Genomic DNA, 12,086 nt, shown 5'->3' with positions numbered 1-12,086 from the left:
GCAAATAGAATAGACCTGTAAAAATACTTAATCTTTTATTATTTTTTTAACGTTTACTTATTTTTTTTTTTAATTTTTTTTTTTAACGTTTATTTTATTTTTGAGACAGAGAGAGACAGAGCATGAACAGGGGAGGGGCAGAGAGAGAGGGAGACACAGAATTGGAAGCAGGCTCCAGGCTCTGAGCCATCAGCCCAGAGCCCGACATGGGGCTCGAACTCACAGACTGTGAGATCGTGACCTGAGCTGAAGTCGGATGCTTAACCGACTGAGCCACCCAGGCGCCCCTAACGTTTACTTATTTTTGAGAGAGAGAGGGCATGCAGGGGAGGGGCAGAGAGAATGAGACAGAGGATCTGAAGCAGGCTCTTGCTGATAGCAGAGAGCCCAATGGGGGCTCAAACTCAGGCACTCTGAGACCATGACCTGAACAGAAGTCAGATGCTTAAACCACTGGGCCACCCAGGCACCCCAGTACTTAACCTTTTAAATTTCAATTTAGTCAACTGAGACCTATTAGAGATTTAAAAAGTAGGACTCTGATAGTTTTATTTATTTTTTATTTTTAATTTTTTTTTTTAACATTTATTTATTTTTGAGACAGAGAGAGATAGAGCATGAACCGGGTGGGTCAGAGAGAGAGGGAGACCCAGAATCCGAAACAGGCTCCAGGCTCTGAGCTGTCAGCACAGAGCCGGAGGCGGGGATCGAACTCACTGGCGGCAAGATCGTGACCTGAGCTGAAGTCGGACACCCAACGGACTGAGCCACCCAGGCACCCCTGGACTCTGATAGTTTTGATGTAAAACCCAAGAGCCTGTTGTAACAGAATCTGACAAAATGGGTGCTGCTTGCTTTTACCATAAACATTCTCTTATATTGCAGGCTTCCTTATTTCAACTCTGCAATGTCCAATTAACGGGTTCTTTAGCAGGCGTTATAATGGCCACCATTGATGGTGCTTCCTACATAGAGACTCATGCTTTCTACTCCTCTGAAAGTTACCTATTCTTATTTTCGTTTTGCCTACGAGGAAGCTGAGTCTCAGAAAGGTTAAAAGGTCACCCCAAGGCCCAGGCTTGCCCAAGACTACAAACCTCAGGGGGTCTGAGTTCAATCAAGAGTTCCAGCCCAGCCTCCTGCCAATTTAGTTGACTCAACTTTTAGAGGCTTTCTCCCAATATTGCTGCCTTTCTCAAAGCCTAGCTGCATTCAAGGCTTCCCTGAAGGTACAGGGCTGCTAGGGGAGGAGGATTTTGGTAAACCAAACCTAAGACGGTGTGAGGGGAGGAGGCTGCGCTATGAGCGCTTAAGGCACTAATTTAAAAGTGGTTGTCTCCGAAGGGCTGTGAGTCAGGACTTGGGAAGACGAGGCAGCTAGCTCCAGCCCTTGAATGCTACTCATCGAACACTAATTGGGGTGAAGGAGGGAAGGAACAAGCAAGGGCGGGTTCTGCCAGGCGCCCGCGGACTCCCTAAGGTCACCGCCGGACACCGGCCCAGCCCCTGCTGCTGAGGACCGCGGGTTTTCAGTAGACCCGGGCGCCGGGAGAGGCCGGCGGGACAGCGCAGCCAGGGCTCGGCCTACTCGGCGTTTTCTAGCCGCCCGCCCCCGCCCACTCCCGGCCCCGCCTACGTCCCGGGCTAGCCCCGCCTTCTCCCCTGGACCGAAAGCGAAAGCGCGCTCGACCTCTCGTCGCTCGCTTGCTTGGGTCTGGCCCGGCCGACGACGGCAGCGGGACCGGAGTCTCGGCGTTTGCGGGCGTGGGCCCGCCGGGCGGCATGGACGGGCCGCCGGCCGCCGCTGGCGGGGACGTCTCCCTGCACAACTTCAGCGCGAGGCTGTGGGAGCAGCTCGTCCACTTCCACGTCATGCGGCTGACGGACTCGCTCTTCCTGTGGGTGGGGGCCACGCCTCACCTGCGCAACCTCGCGGTGGCCATGTGCAACCGCTACGTGAGTGCGGGTCGGGAGGGGGCGGAGGCTGGGGGAAGGACTGGGAATGCCGGCCGGCGTGGAAGGTTGAGGTGCGAGGGGTCGGGCGGGTATGGGGGCGGGGGCTGGGAGGCAAGGTGACTGAGGGTCCAGGCACGTGACTGAGGGTCCAGGCACGCGCCTGGTGCCCGCCCGGAGTAGTGGGGGTTGTGCTTCCCTACTTGTGCCCTCAGTCTTTCCTGGGCCCAGGGGGCCTCGGGGCTCTCCGGAACTCTTCCTGTGATGTCTTCAGGAACCGGGGTTCTGGCCTGCACCATCCGTGGGGAGCCGAATGCCGTCGGCCGGGCGTGGGCCCCCAGGCGATCCCCGCCGATCCCTTCCTCTATCTTTAAGGCGGGCGCCCCTCTGCTGGCTCCTCGAGCCCCGCTCAGTAGTTGGAATGTTCAGGGCTTTGTCGTGGGACTTCTGTCTGGTCACACTCACCCTCCCGGAGGATGGTATCCACCTCTTAGTTTTCCTGCCATCTCTGTATTGAACACACCTAATTTTCTTTGTTTCCAGTACAGACCTCGGACTCCTGTGTCTCCACCTGAAAATCTGATAGGCATCTCACACTAGACTTATTTTAAGATCCAACTCCTTCCTCCCCGCCCCCCCCCCCCCGCTACTTCTAAGGTGCTGCTTTTTTTAAAATATGAAATTTATTGTCGAATTGGTTTCCATGCAATACCCAGTGCTCATCCCAACAGGTGCCCTTCTCAATGCCCATCACCCACTTACACCCAACCCCCATCAACCTTCAGTTTATTCTCAGTATTTAAAAGAGTCTCTTACGGTTTGCCTCCTTTCCTCTCTGTAACTTTTTTCCCCTCCTTCTTCTCCCCCTTGGTCTTCTGTTGAGTTTCTCAGGATCCACATATGAGTGAAAACATAGGGTATCTGTCTTTCTCTGCCTGACTTATTTCCCTTATAACACTCTCCAGTTCCATCCATGTTGCTACAAGTGGCCAGATTTCATTCTTTCTCATTGCCAAGTAGTATTCCGTTGTATATATAAACCACATCTTTATCCATTCGTCAGTTGATGGACATTTAGGTTCTTTCCATAATTTGGCTATTGTTGAAAGTGCTGCTGTGCATCAGCACTCCTGTATTCCTTGGGTAAATTCCTAGCAGTGCTATTGCTGGGTCATAGGGTAGATTTATTTTTAATTTTTTGAGGAACCTCCACACTGTTTTCCAGAGCGGCTGCACCAGTTTGCATTCCCACCAACAGTGCAAGAGAGTTCCCATTTCTCCACATCCTCTCCAGCATCTATAGTCTCCTGTTTTGTTCATTTTAGCCTCTCTGACCAGTGTGAGGTGGTATCTGAGTGTGGTTTTGATTTGTATTTCCCTGATGAGGAGTGACGTTGAGCATCTTTTCATGTGCCTGTTGGCTATCTGGATGTTTTCTTTAGAAAAGTAAGACCTAACTCAACCTCTTCCCTCAGACCTGCTTCTTTCACAGCCAGCCCATCTGTTGTTGTGGAAACTCCATTCGAACCTTGATTACTCTCCCACTCTCCCCATGGCGAGTGTCAGTGAATCTGTAGGCACTGCCGTCCATCAACACATAGGGGGAATCCAACCACCCTGTTGGCCTGGCTGGGTCAGTGAAAGAGTTCACCCAAGGCAGAACAAAGGAGGTAGAAGTTTATTGAATACACCGCAAGGGAGCTGGGGGAAGGACAGCAAGGGAGAGACTGCCTGGAGGCAGTGGTGAGGGGCTGTAGTTAAGGGGGTGTGGGTTCTAATGGAATTTTCCTTTTTTGGTACCTGTGTTACGGAACCAGGCTGGAACCCTGGCGGAAAAACCAAGCGGCACTAGGAGATCTTTGTGGATTGGAGATAATTATTTAACACCAGTGTTCTCAGAGGAGACTGTTTCTCCAAAGGTCTGAGCCCGGAATGCAAGTGAGGAGGGTAATTTATAGCTGCCAGCTTCCATATCTGTGGGGGTTTTCGTGCACACAGCAAAGGAGGACGAACCTGGAGGAGGGGTCTCTAAGCTAGAGACCAGAGTTTGTTTTAGCCCCATTGGCCATCTTTGGCGTACTTTATTTACTTTTCCAACACCTGTGCCCAAGTATAAGTAACCCACCCATTGGTCAGCTAGGACTTAAGGATATTTTGAGGTGGGTCACCTAATGGGCCTGTTTGTATTCAGCCAAGGGGTTGGAGGGCACTGTGGGCCCTTCTATCTTACTCAGGTTTCCATTGTTCAAGTTGGTTGCCTAAAAGGTTGCTTACACACCTCTCACCTCCTTTCCAGCCTGCCCTCGGTGAAGCCCGCAGCATCTCCTTTCCTCCTAGCCTGATTCCCCCTTTGCTGTTTGTGTTCATTTCTTAGAGCTGCTGTGACAAAGTGCCACAAACTGGGGGGCTTAAATCAACCAAGATCTATTCCCTCACAGTTCTGGAGGCCAGAAGTCCAAAGTCAAGGTGTCAGCAGGGCTGGTTCCTTCTGGTGGCTCGTAGGGAGAAATCTTCCCATGCCTCTCCCATCTTCTGGTGTTGGGGGCAATCCTGGCATTCCTTGGCTTGTGTCTTCATCACTCAGATCTCTGCCTGTGGTGTCACTGGCCATCTTCTCTGTGTGTTTCTCTGTGTGTTTTCTTGTAAAGATCCCAGTCATAATAGATTAAGGGTCCACCCTATTCCATTATGACCTCATCTTAACTTACATCTCTGCAAAGACCCTATTTCCAGTAAAGTCACATTCACAAGTGCTAAGGGTTAGGATGTGGACTTTTCTTTTTGGAGGACACAGTTCAGCCCACAACACTGCCATGTGGCTAGTTGCCTGCAGGGCAGCAGACGGCAATCAGATACTGTCATCCTTCTGCTGCAGACCTTTCAAGAGGTAACCTCAGAGTACAGGTCAGAGACTTTACAGTAACCCTTTAGGCTCTGCTACCTGGTAGAGCTCCCCTGCTACTGCCTTCCTCCCTGCTTTAGTACATGGGCATGCCCCAGTATTGCTTCCTCTGCAGTTTATTGTCAGTATCCATGATGGAGGTGAGGTTTGTCTGGTTTAGGAGTAGCCTGGCAAGCTGCTCATTAAATCATTGCTGAATGAAACAATGAGGCCCCCCTGGAGGAACTCTGGGTTTGCTAGGGAGGACTACCAGTAGTAACCTGCAGCCTGGCAGACTGTAAGGATTGTAATCTATAAGGGGCCCTTGGGGTGGTGGGCAATCAGAGGAGAGAGCCATCAGGCAGGACCTGGCCAAGGCTTCGGGAAGGAGACAGCCTCTGAATGGGACCTCTGGATGTCTTCACACAGTGTCCTTCTTCTGCCCTTTCCCTTCTTGCTGTTCTTTTCCTGGGTGGGTTTTCTTTGATTTCTTTTCTGGTGGGTACCCGCAGCTGGGCCTTTGGGCAGGTGGCAGTTCCATGTCTTCTTTCATTGGAGGGGAGAGGTAGAGGGTCTACGGGGGTACAGGGTGACGGATACGGTGGTGTGTTTGGAGCTTGTGGTGCCCTGGAACCTCCTTCTTTCATAGTCCTAAGGCTATAGTCATAGACAGTGGGTTAGGCTGTGGGTCACATGGGGCTCAGGACTGCTCATTAGTAAAACTAGGCATTGCTTCCTTGAATCAATTTCAGGATTCCTCCTGTGGGCTGCTTTGGTGCAGTTTGGCAGTCTGACCATTTGGTAGTCATAGTTCCTAGAAGGGTGTATTTTCTCAAATGGAAGCTCACATTCCACGAAGATCAGGTAGGAAAAGGAAAAGGGGCCAGTCTCAGTTACCAGACCTGTCAGAAGTTCATTCCCCACTTATTGGCCACGTTGTGTACCTGTACATTGTCCTTCAGGAACAGAGCACCCAGCCAACCGGAGAGAAGTGTAGACCATAGCTTACAGCAGGAAACACAAGATTCCTGTGGAATAGGGCTTGGCAAACCAGGACCTACAGGCTGGCCTGCTGCCAGTCTACTTTTGTAACAAAGTTTTATTGGAACATAGATCTGCCCATCCATTCAGTGATGTCTGTCAGAGCTTTTGTAATTTGATAGCAGCATGAAACAGTTACAACTGGACCTTCTCCATAAAAAACTAAATGATTTAGGGGCGCCTGGGTGGCTCAGTCTGTAAAGCGTTAGACTTCAGCTCAGGTCATGATCTCGTGGTTTATGAGTTCTAGCCCTGCATTGGGCCCTGTGCTGACAGCTCAGAGCCTGGAACCTGCTTCAGATTCTGTCTCCCTCTCTCTCTGCCCCTCCCCCACTCGTGCTTTGTTTCTCTCACTGTCAAAAATAAATAGAAACATTTAAAAAAGCAGCAACAACAACAAAAACCTAAACGATTTACCCTTTGGCCCTTCCTAGGAAAAGGTTGTTGGCCCATGCATGGAGGATGGCACCAAAGGGTCTGTGATGTCTCCTCCCTCCTCCCTTTCCCCTCTACCCCCACACGCAAGACAAGACCATCTAGAACAAAATCACATGCCCTGCTTTTCTTCCAGCTGGCCCCATGTGGTCTGTTTGTGGCACCATGAGAGGCTTTAGAACAAGGGTGATACAGATTCCCCCAACATGATGGAGGCTGGCCTGAGACCAGGGAAAAGGGGACATGGGCCCTATTTGCTCAGGTAATTTAGCATGTGTTGGGCCCACTTGGTGCCCCATCCACAGTAAAACTGTCTAGGCCTATATGTGTGCCTGGGAGACCAGTTGGGTGCAGTATGATTTTGGAAATAACGAAGTACTAAGGGTAACAATATGGAGTTTTTAGTTTTGTTTTTGGTGGGAAATGACCACCTTGTTAAGGTAGATTTTCTAGAGTTTAGATACTATTAGCATAGAGCTGAATGTTGAACTTGAACTTTGTAAACAGCATATTCATTAAGATCATGTTTTTGTTATCTTTTCAACAAAAAAGCTTGCAGTAAATGCTTTTGTTCTTACCCTGTGTTTTTTGATCATCTCTTATAGACCCGAACAAGTTCTCTCTCCTTTTGAAGTGACTTTGAACCCCTAGGAGACCAAGAGCAGTCTCTGATCCATGCTTTACTCACAGTATCTGGCACACAGCAGGTGTTTGTTCAGTTCACCTGTCTCTACCTGGACAGTGTGGGGGGATGGGCACCAACCCCAGAGCCTTTGGTGGCAGAAGCTTATTCTTCTAAAAATCTTGCCTCTGTACCGAGGCTGTTTCTTTTAGAAGTTTAATATTTTGATAGAAGTAAGTTTGACCATATTATAAGTTAGTGATTTTTTTTTCTCCTAAGCTAGGTAGGAATTTTAATGGTAAGGGGAGTTACTTCCAAAAGTAATTGAATGGGGCGCCTGGGTGGCTCAGTCAGTTAAGCGTTTGACTCTTGATTTCGGCTCAGGTCATGATCTCCTGGTTTGTGAGTTTGAGCCCCTCATTGAACTTTGGGCTGACAGTGTGGAGCCTGCTTGGGATTCTCTCTCTCTCTCTCTCTCTCTCTCTCTCTCTCTCCCTCTCTCCCTCTCCCCCTCTCCCCCTCTCCCCCTCTCCCCCTCTCCCCCTCTCTCCCTCTCTCCCTCTCTCCCTCTCTCCCTCCCACTTTCTCTCTCTCTCTCTCAAAATAAACAAATAAACAAAACCCCAAAGTAATTGGAAGTAACATTTCTTCTAAATTTCAGAAGGGCCACATTTATTTATCTTTAGTTTTATTGCTTCTTATCTGAAATGAGGATTGGCCAAACATAATCTGATGTTCCTTTATTCGTTATTTGGACCCTGATGACTGATGTCCTTTTGCAAACTCATAGGGCCCTTGTTGACCTTGAAGAGCGTAGACCCCTTCAGGGGCATGGAGCCATGTGCTCTCTTACAGGTCTGGATGAGGAGATTGGCGTCCTGCCTTCTCCGTTGATGCCTGACTTGCGGGCGAGAGGGACCTGGTAGCAGTGGCACCCAGACTCTGTGACGAGCTTTTCTCTGCTCCCTTAATGATCTCTTGGTGGTAATGTTGCCCTTCAGCATGCTTTGGGGCTTCCAACCCTAAAACAAGCCTTTTGTGTAAAGTAAGTCTTATAGCTTATTAACAGCACTGTGATGCCAGCTTCAGGTGACTGCTCTTCGTCTGTCCTAGCTCTGTGACATCACATACAGTAGAGGGTCAACCGGCCTGGCTGTTGACACAGATGCCAGACCTTCCTCCTCTTGGTAAAAGTGTCTAACCTACCAGAACCTGCCACTGCCAGGAAGGATGAATCAGAAGCTACAGAAGTTTGGCCGATGGAGAAGCAGCATTATTTTCTTTGTTTCTTTTTAGGATTCCATCCCCGTGTCTACCTCCCTCCTCGGAGACACTTCTGATACGACCTCCTCTGGCCTTGCCCAGCGCTTAGGTACGTGCCCACGGCTGGTGCTGCAGGAGCAGCTGGGTGGGGACCTCTCTGTTTAATGGAACCATGAGGCCGATGACTTTAGAAGGAAAGAATCCTTGTATTGAGAGATGAGCACAGATGTCTTCTTTAAGGAGGGCTTGTCCATGCCCTTGACCATGACCACTGTCTCAGGGCCAGCATGTTCTTAAGGGCCTCCCACGTCATGCCTTGGCTGCTGTGCAAGCTGATGAATGACAAGGTGATTCAGTTCCCTCCTGTAAACACATGACCTCCTCGTGGGAGGAGAGTGTGAGTGGTGCCCACAGTACCTATCAGGCAGTGGCTCCGGGTAGCCGCCTGGTGACTCAGGAGACCCCGGGCAGCCGCCTGCCAGCAATGCACAGGAGGGATTGTCCTTGTTCAGAGCTCGCAAGAGGGGAGGCTGGCCTGACCTGAGTGTGGCGTGGAGGGTGGTGAGCAAGAACGAGAGGTTAAAAGCGCCACCCTCTCCTGGGCCCCAAACACATACTTTCTGGAAATACCCAGGTAGTTGGGGTAAGGATGGTATGTGTTCTGCCCTCTGCCGGTGCTCAGTCGCCACGTCTCCCAGGGCACCTGGAGACATGGGACAGCCGGGCAACCTCTGTCTCCTCCTCGGGCATCGTGTTCACCAGTGCTCCCTGTCAGTTCGGTTCCAGAGCCCATTATGGGGCCCCATGTCCTGGTGCTGGGGTGTACGGTGGCTGAGGTCTGGGTCCTGACTTTAAGAAGCTTCTGGTTTAGTGGCACTGGCATTTCTATCGACCTATCCCTGCTTAGTGGGAGTTTACATGCTGGTCACTCAGGGAGGCAACTGGGTGAACAGCACAGCCACACACTGGAGGGGGGGTGGGGGAGGAGGGGGCAGGGTGAGGACTGGTCATTCTAGACTTGCCACTCTGAGTTCTGTGTGTGAGGAGGGCCGACCACGAGGGCAGCTGTGGCATTTTAGGAACATCTCCTGTACCTTTTTAGAGAAACCTGGCTAGTAACTAGTGTGTGCTAGTAACCAAACTAGTAAGTTCTGGTAACTTGTTATTAGGAAATAATTTTACATTTACAGAAAATTTGCCCCAAAGATACCGGGAATTTCTGCTTAGCCTTCGCCTAGATTCCCAGTTGCTCTCATTCCCTGTGTTGATACTATTTTTTTCTGAACCACGTGAAGTTAGTTGACGACAAGATGCCCCGTGGCTTCTATGTGCATCACTGTGTGTTTACCGGCGTTGAAGGGCTGACACACGTAATATCAAATAGACCACTGCAAGCCCTGCCTGGTCAGACGAAGACGTGGGAGAGTGTTCATGTTTATAGGATCACCCCAGTGTGGGAGACGGATTCTGGTAGAGGATGGCGGGGGCTTGTTTGCTGTGCCACGAATAAATTGTTTATGCCAATAAAGTAAGATGGGCCCAAGGGTACCCTTGAGATGAAAGCCTAGGAGCAGTTTGTATGCAACAAACTATTATTTTTTTTTAGTTTTGTGCATATTTTAAAAAATATTTTTCCTATGTGGTTTCCATCAATTTATAATAATCTGTATAAATTGTGACAGAACATAGACAAAATAAGTCCTCACCAACTTATTATTAAACTCAGATATTAACGAAGGGTCCCTCCTGCCTTGTTATCAGCAAAACCTGGCAGTCCTGAGTCTTGAGTCCCAGCAAGGACAGGCACACAGAAAAATCTGGAAAAGTCAGTGGTATGATGTGGCTGGGTCTGGTGATGCACTGGTGCTGGGGGCACCAGGGGGCTGTCCAGCACTGCCCTTCCCTGTTCTGGTCATCTCGAGCTTAGGTCTGGACCCTGCAGTTGAAAAGACATTGCTTGTGTAGAGGGGTAATGAGAAGAGAGAAGCATCCTGAAACAGTATCTTTTTTTGTTTGTTTTTTTTAACTTTTTTTAACGTTTATTTTTGAGAGAGAGAGACACAGCATGAGTGGAGAGGGGCAGAGAGAGAGAGAGGGAGACAGAATCTGAAGCAGTCTCCAGGCTCTGAGCTGTCAGTGTGGAGCCCAACATGGGGCTTGAACTCACAAACTGTGAGGTCATGACCTGAGCCAAAGTTGGACGCTTAACTGACTGAGCCACCCAGGCGCTCCCTGAAACGGTATCTTATATGGAGGATGAAAGGAAGTAGAAAAAGAGAAGATCTAGTGGGTTCAGAGTAACCCCAGAAGCATTGGAGGGCTTTGGTGTGCATGGGGACGCCCTTATTCTGTGCAGCACAGAGGGCACAGCTGGGTCTGCTGGGTGAACAGTGCAGGCAGATAGTTTTGCTCCCTGTAAGAGCCTGTCTGAGCAAGTAGAGTGATTGCCCACCCCCCCTTCTGGGGACAAGGAATTTCCTGCCACCGAACAAGAGTAGGCCGAGTGGGCTGTGACTTGACAGATGCCAACCTCACCTCACCTCACCTCACCTCACCGTGTTTTCACCTTTGATGACAGGGCTGGCATGGTCATCTGATGTCTGTGGGCTGGCGGAGGGCGGGTGGGTGTCTCTGTGGGGAGTAGGAGTTTGCACTTGCCCTGTGTGTGTGGTGAGGCCAGGTTGCGTGAGGAGGCGTCATCACTGGTGTGGTCGATATTTAACTGGTTTAGGCTTACTGCCTGAATTGCCGTCAGGATAGGTCGTTCTGATTCTGGGCATGTGACTGTGCTTGATTTTTGTAGTTGGAGCAGTACACCCCAACTGTTGGTTCTGTAGAAAGGGTCAAAATGTCTCTTCAACATCAAATTGAAAGTCCTACATGTGTGTGTATATGCACACAATATGTGCATGTAAGTGTGTGTTATATAAATGTACAGAAATGTAGCCCCAGGATTATCCCTGGGAAAAGACTGGAATTGGTAGAGAGGGTGGTACTGAAGGAGAAATTAAGTATTTTAAATACTTTGGTATTATCTGTATTTTAAAAAAGTGAAAAAACCCCACAAAAAAACAAACCAACTTTTTAAGTAGGATAGTGGATTAGCGCTTGGATCCCCTGGAGGGCTTGTGAAGCAGGTTGCTGGCCTCACCCCCGGCTTCCGGGATGGGGGCCTGAGAATCTGCAGCTCTAACAAGCTCTCAGGTGCTGCTGCTGAGGTGGGGTCATGCTTGGAGAACCACTGAGGCAGAGAGCAGGAGGGGGTCTCAATGACTGTAGTCTGCATTTGTGGCTGCTGCTGGGGAAGAGCATTACAGATTAGATCCACCTTCTCTCCCTGAGACCTTGCTGTCTTGTCCCAGGCATCTGTCTGCTGTGAGGTAGGTGTGAGGCGCACACAGCCTCCAGGCTTTTCAGTCACGTCTGTGCCAATGTCTTCTCTTTTTAGCCAGGAAGACCAACAAACAAGTGTTTGTCAGCTATAACCTTCAAAACACGGACAGTAACTTCGCATTACTCGTAGAAAACAGGATCAAGGAAGAAATGGAGGCTTTTCCGGAAAAGTTCTAGGCAGAGTGGCAGAAGTGAGGATTTGTAACTTATGTACAATGTACATTTAAATAAATGGATTGAATTTCACTGTTTGTCATTAGGTTCATGTATGTGTTGACGTTTTGTTTTTAAAGGGTTAATCTTCCTAACTTTCCTTCTTCCCCTCACCAGCTTCTGGGCCAAAGGCTACAATTGATCAGCTTGGGGGAGGAGAAAAGCAAAATGGGCAGGTGGGGTTCCCCTTGTGACCGGTCAGTACTAGGGAGCTGGGGTAAAAAATGGGATTTTGGGGCGCCTGGGTGGCTCAGTTGGTTAAGTGTCCAACTTCGGCTCAGGTCA

General features: G+C 49.7%; 1 protein-coding gene and 1 long non-coding RNA gene across 2 annotated transcripts; one reads left to right on the top strand and one right to left on the bottom strand.

Annotated features, from left to right (window-relative positions):
* The first annotated feature begins 1,693 nt into the window (after positions 1–1,693).
* Positions 1,694–11,834, top strand: PSMG4 (proteasome assembly chaperone 4). Its single transcript, XM_019419878.2, has 3 exons — positions 1,694–1,956; positions 8,229–8,304; positions 11,644–11,834. Exons 1-3 carry the CDS (start codon positions 1,783–1,785, stop codon positions 11,763–11,765), a joined length of 372 nt encoding a protein of 123 aa, XP_019275423.1. The 5' UTR covers positions 1,694–1,782; the 3' UTR covers positions 11,766–11,834.
* On the bottom strand, positions 3,618–4,761 carry LOC128777729 (uncharacterized). The gene is made up of 2 exons (XR_008423066.1): positions 4,390–4,761; positions 3,618–3,986 (listed from the first exon to the last, which is right to left on the bottom strand). It is a non-coding gene; the product is annotated as an uncharacterized LOC128777729 (long non-coding RNA).
* Positions 11,835–12,086: the final 252 nt, after the last annotated feature.

Source organism: Panthera pardus, unplaced genomic scaffold, assembly GCF_024362965.1.
Source record: "Panthera pardus isolate Hobbes unplaced genomic scaffold, ASM2436296v1 HiC_scaffold_17, whole genome shotgun sequence".
Taxonomy (NCBI): Eukaryota; Metazoa; Chordata; class Mammalia; order Carnivora; family Felidae; genus Panthera; species Panthera pardus.
Note: the sequence above shows the minus strand (reverse complement) of the source record. Positions and strands in the feature narration are given on the sequence as shown.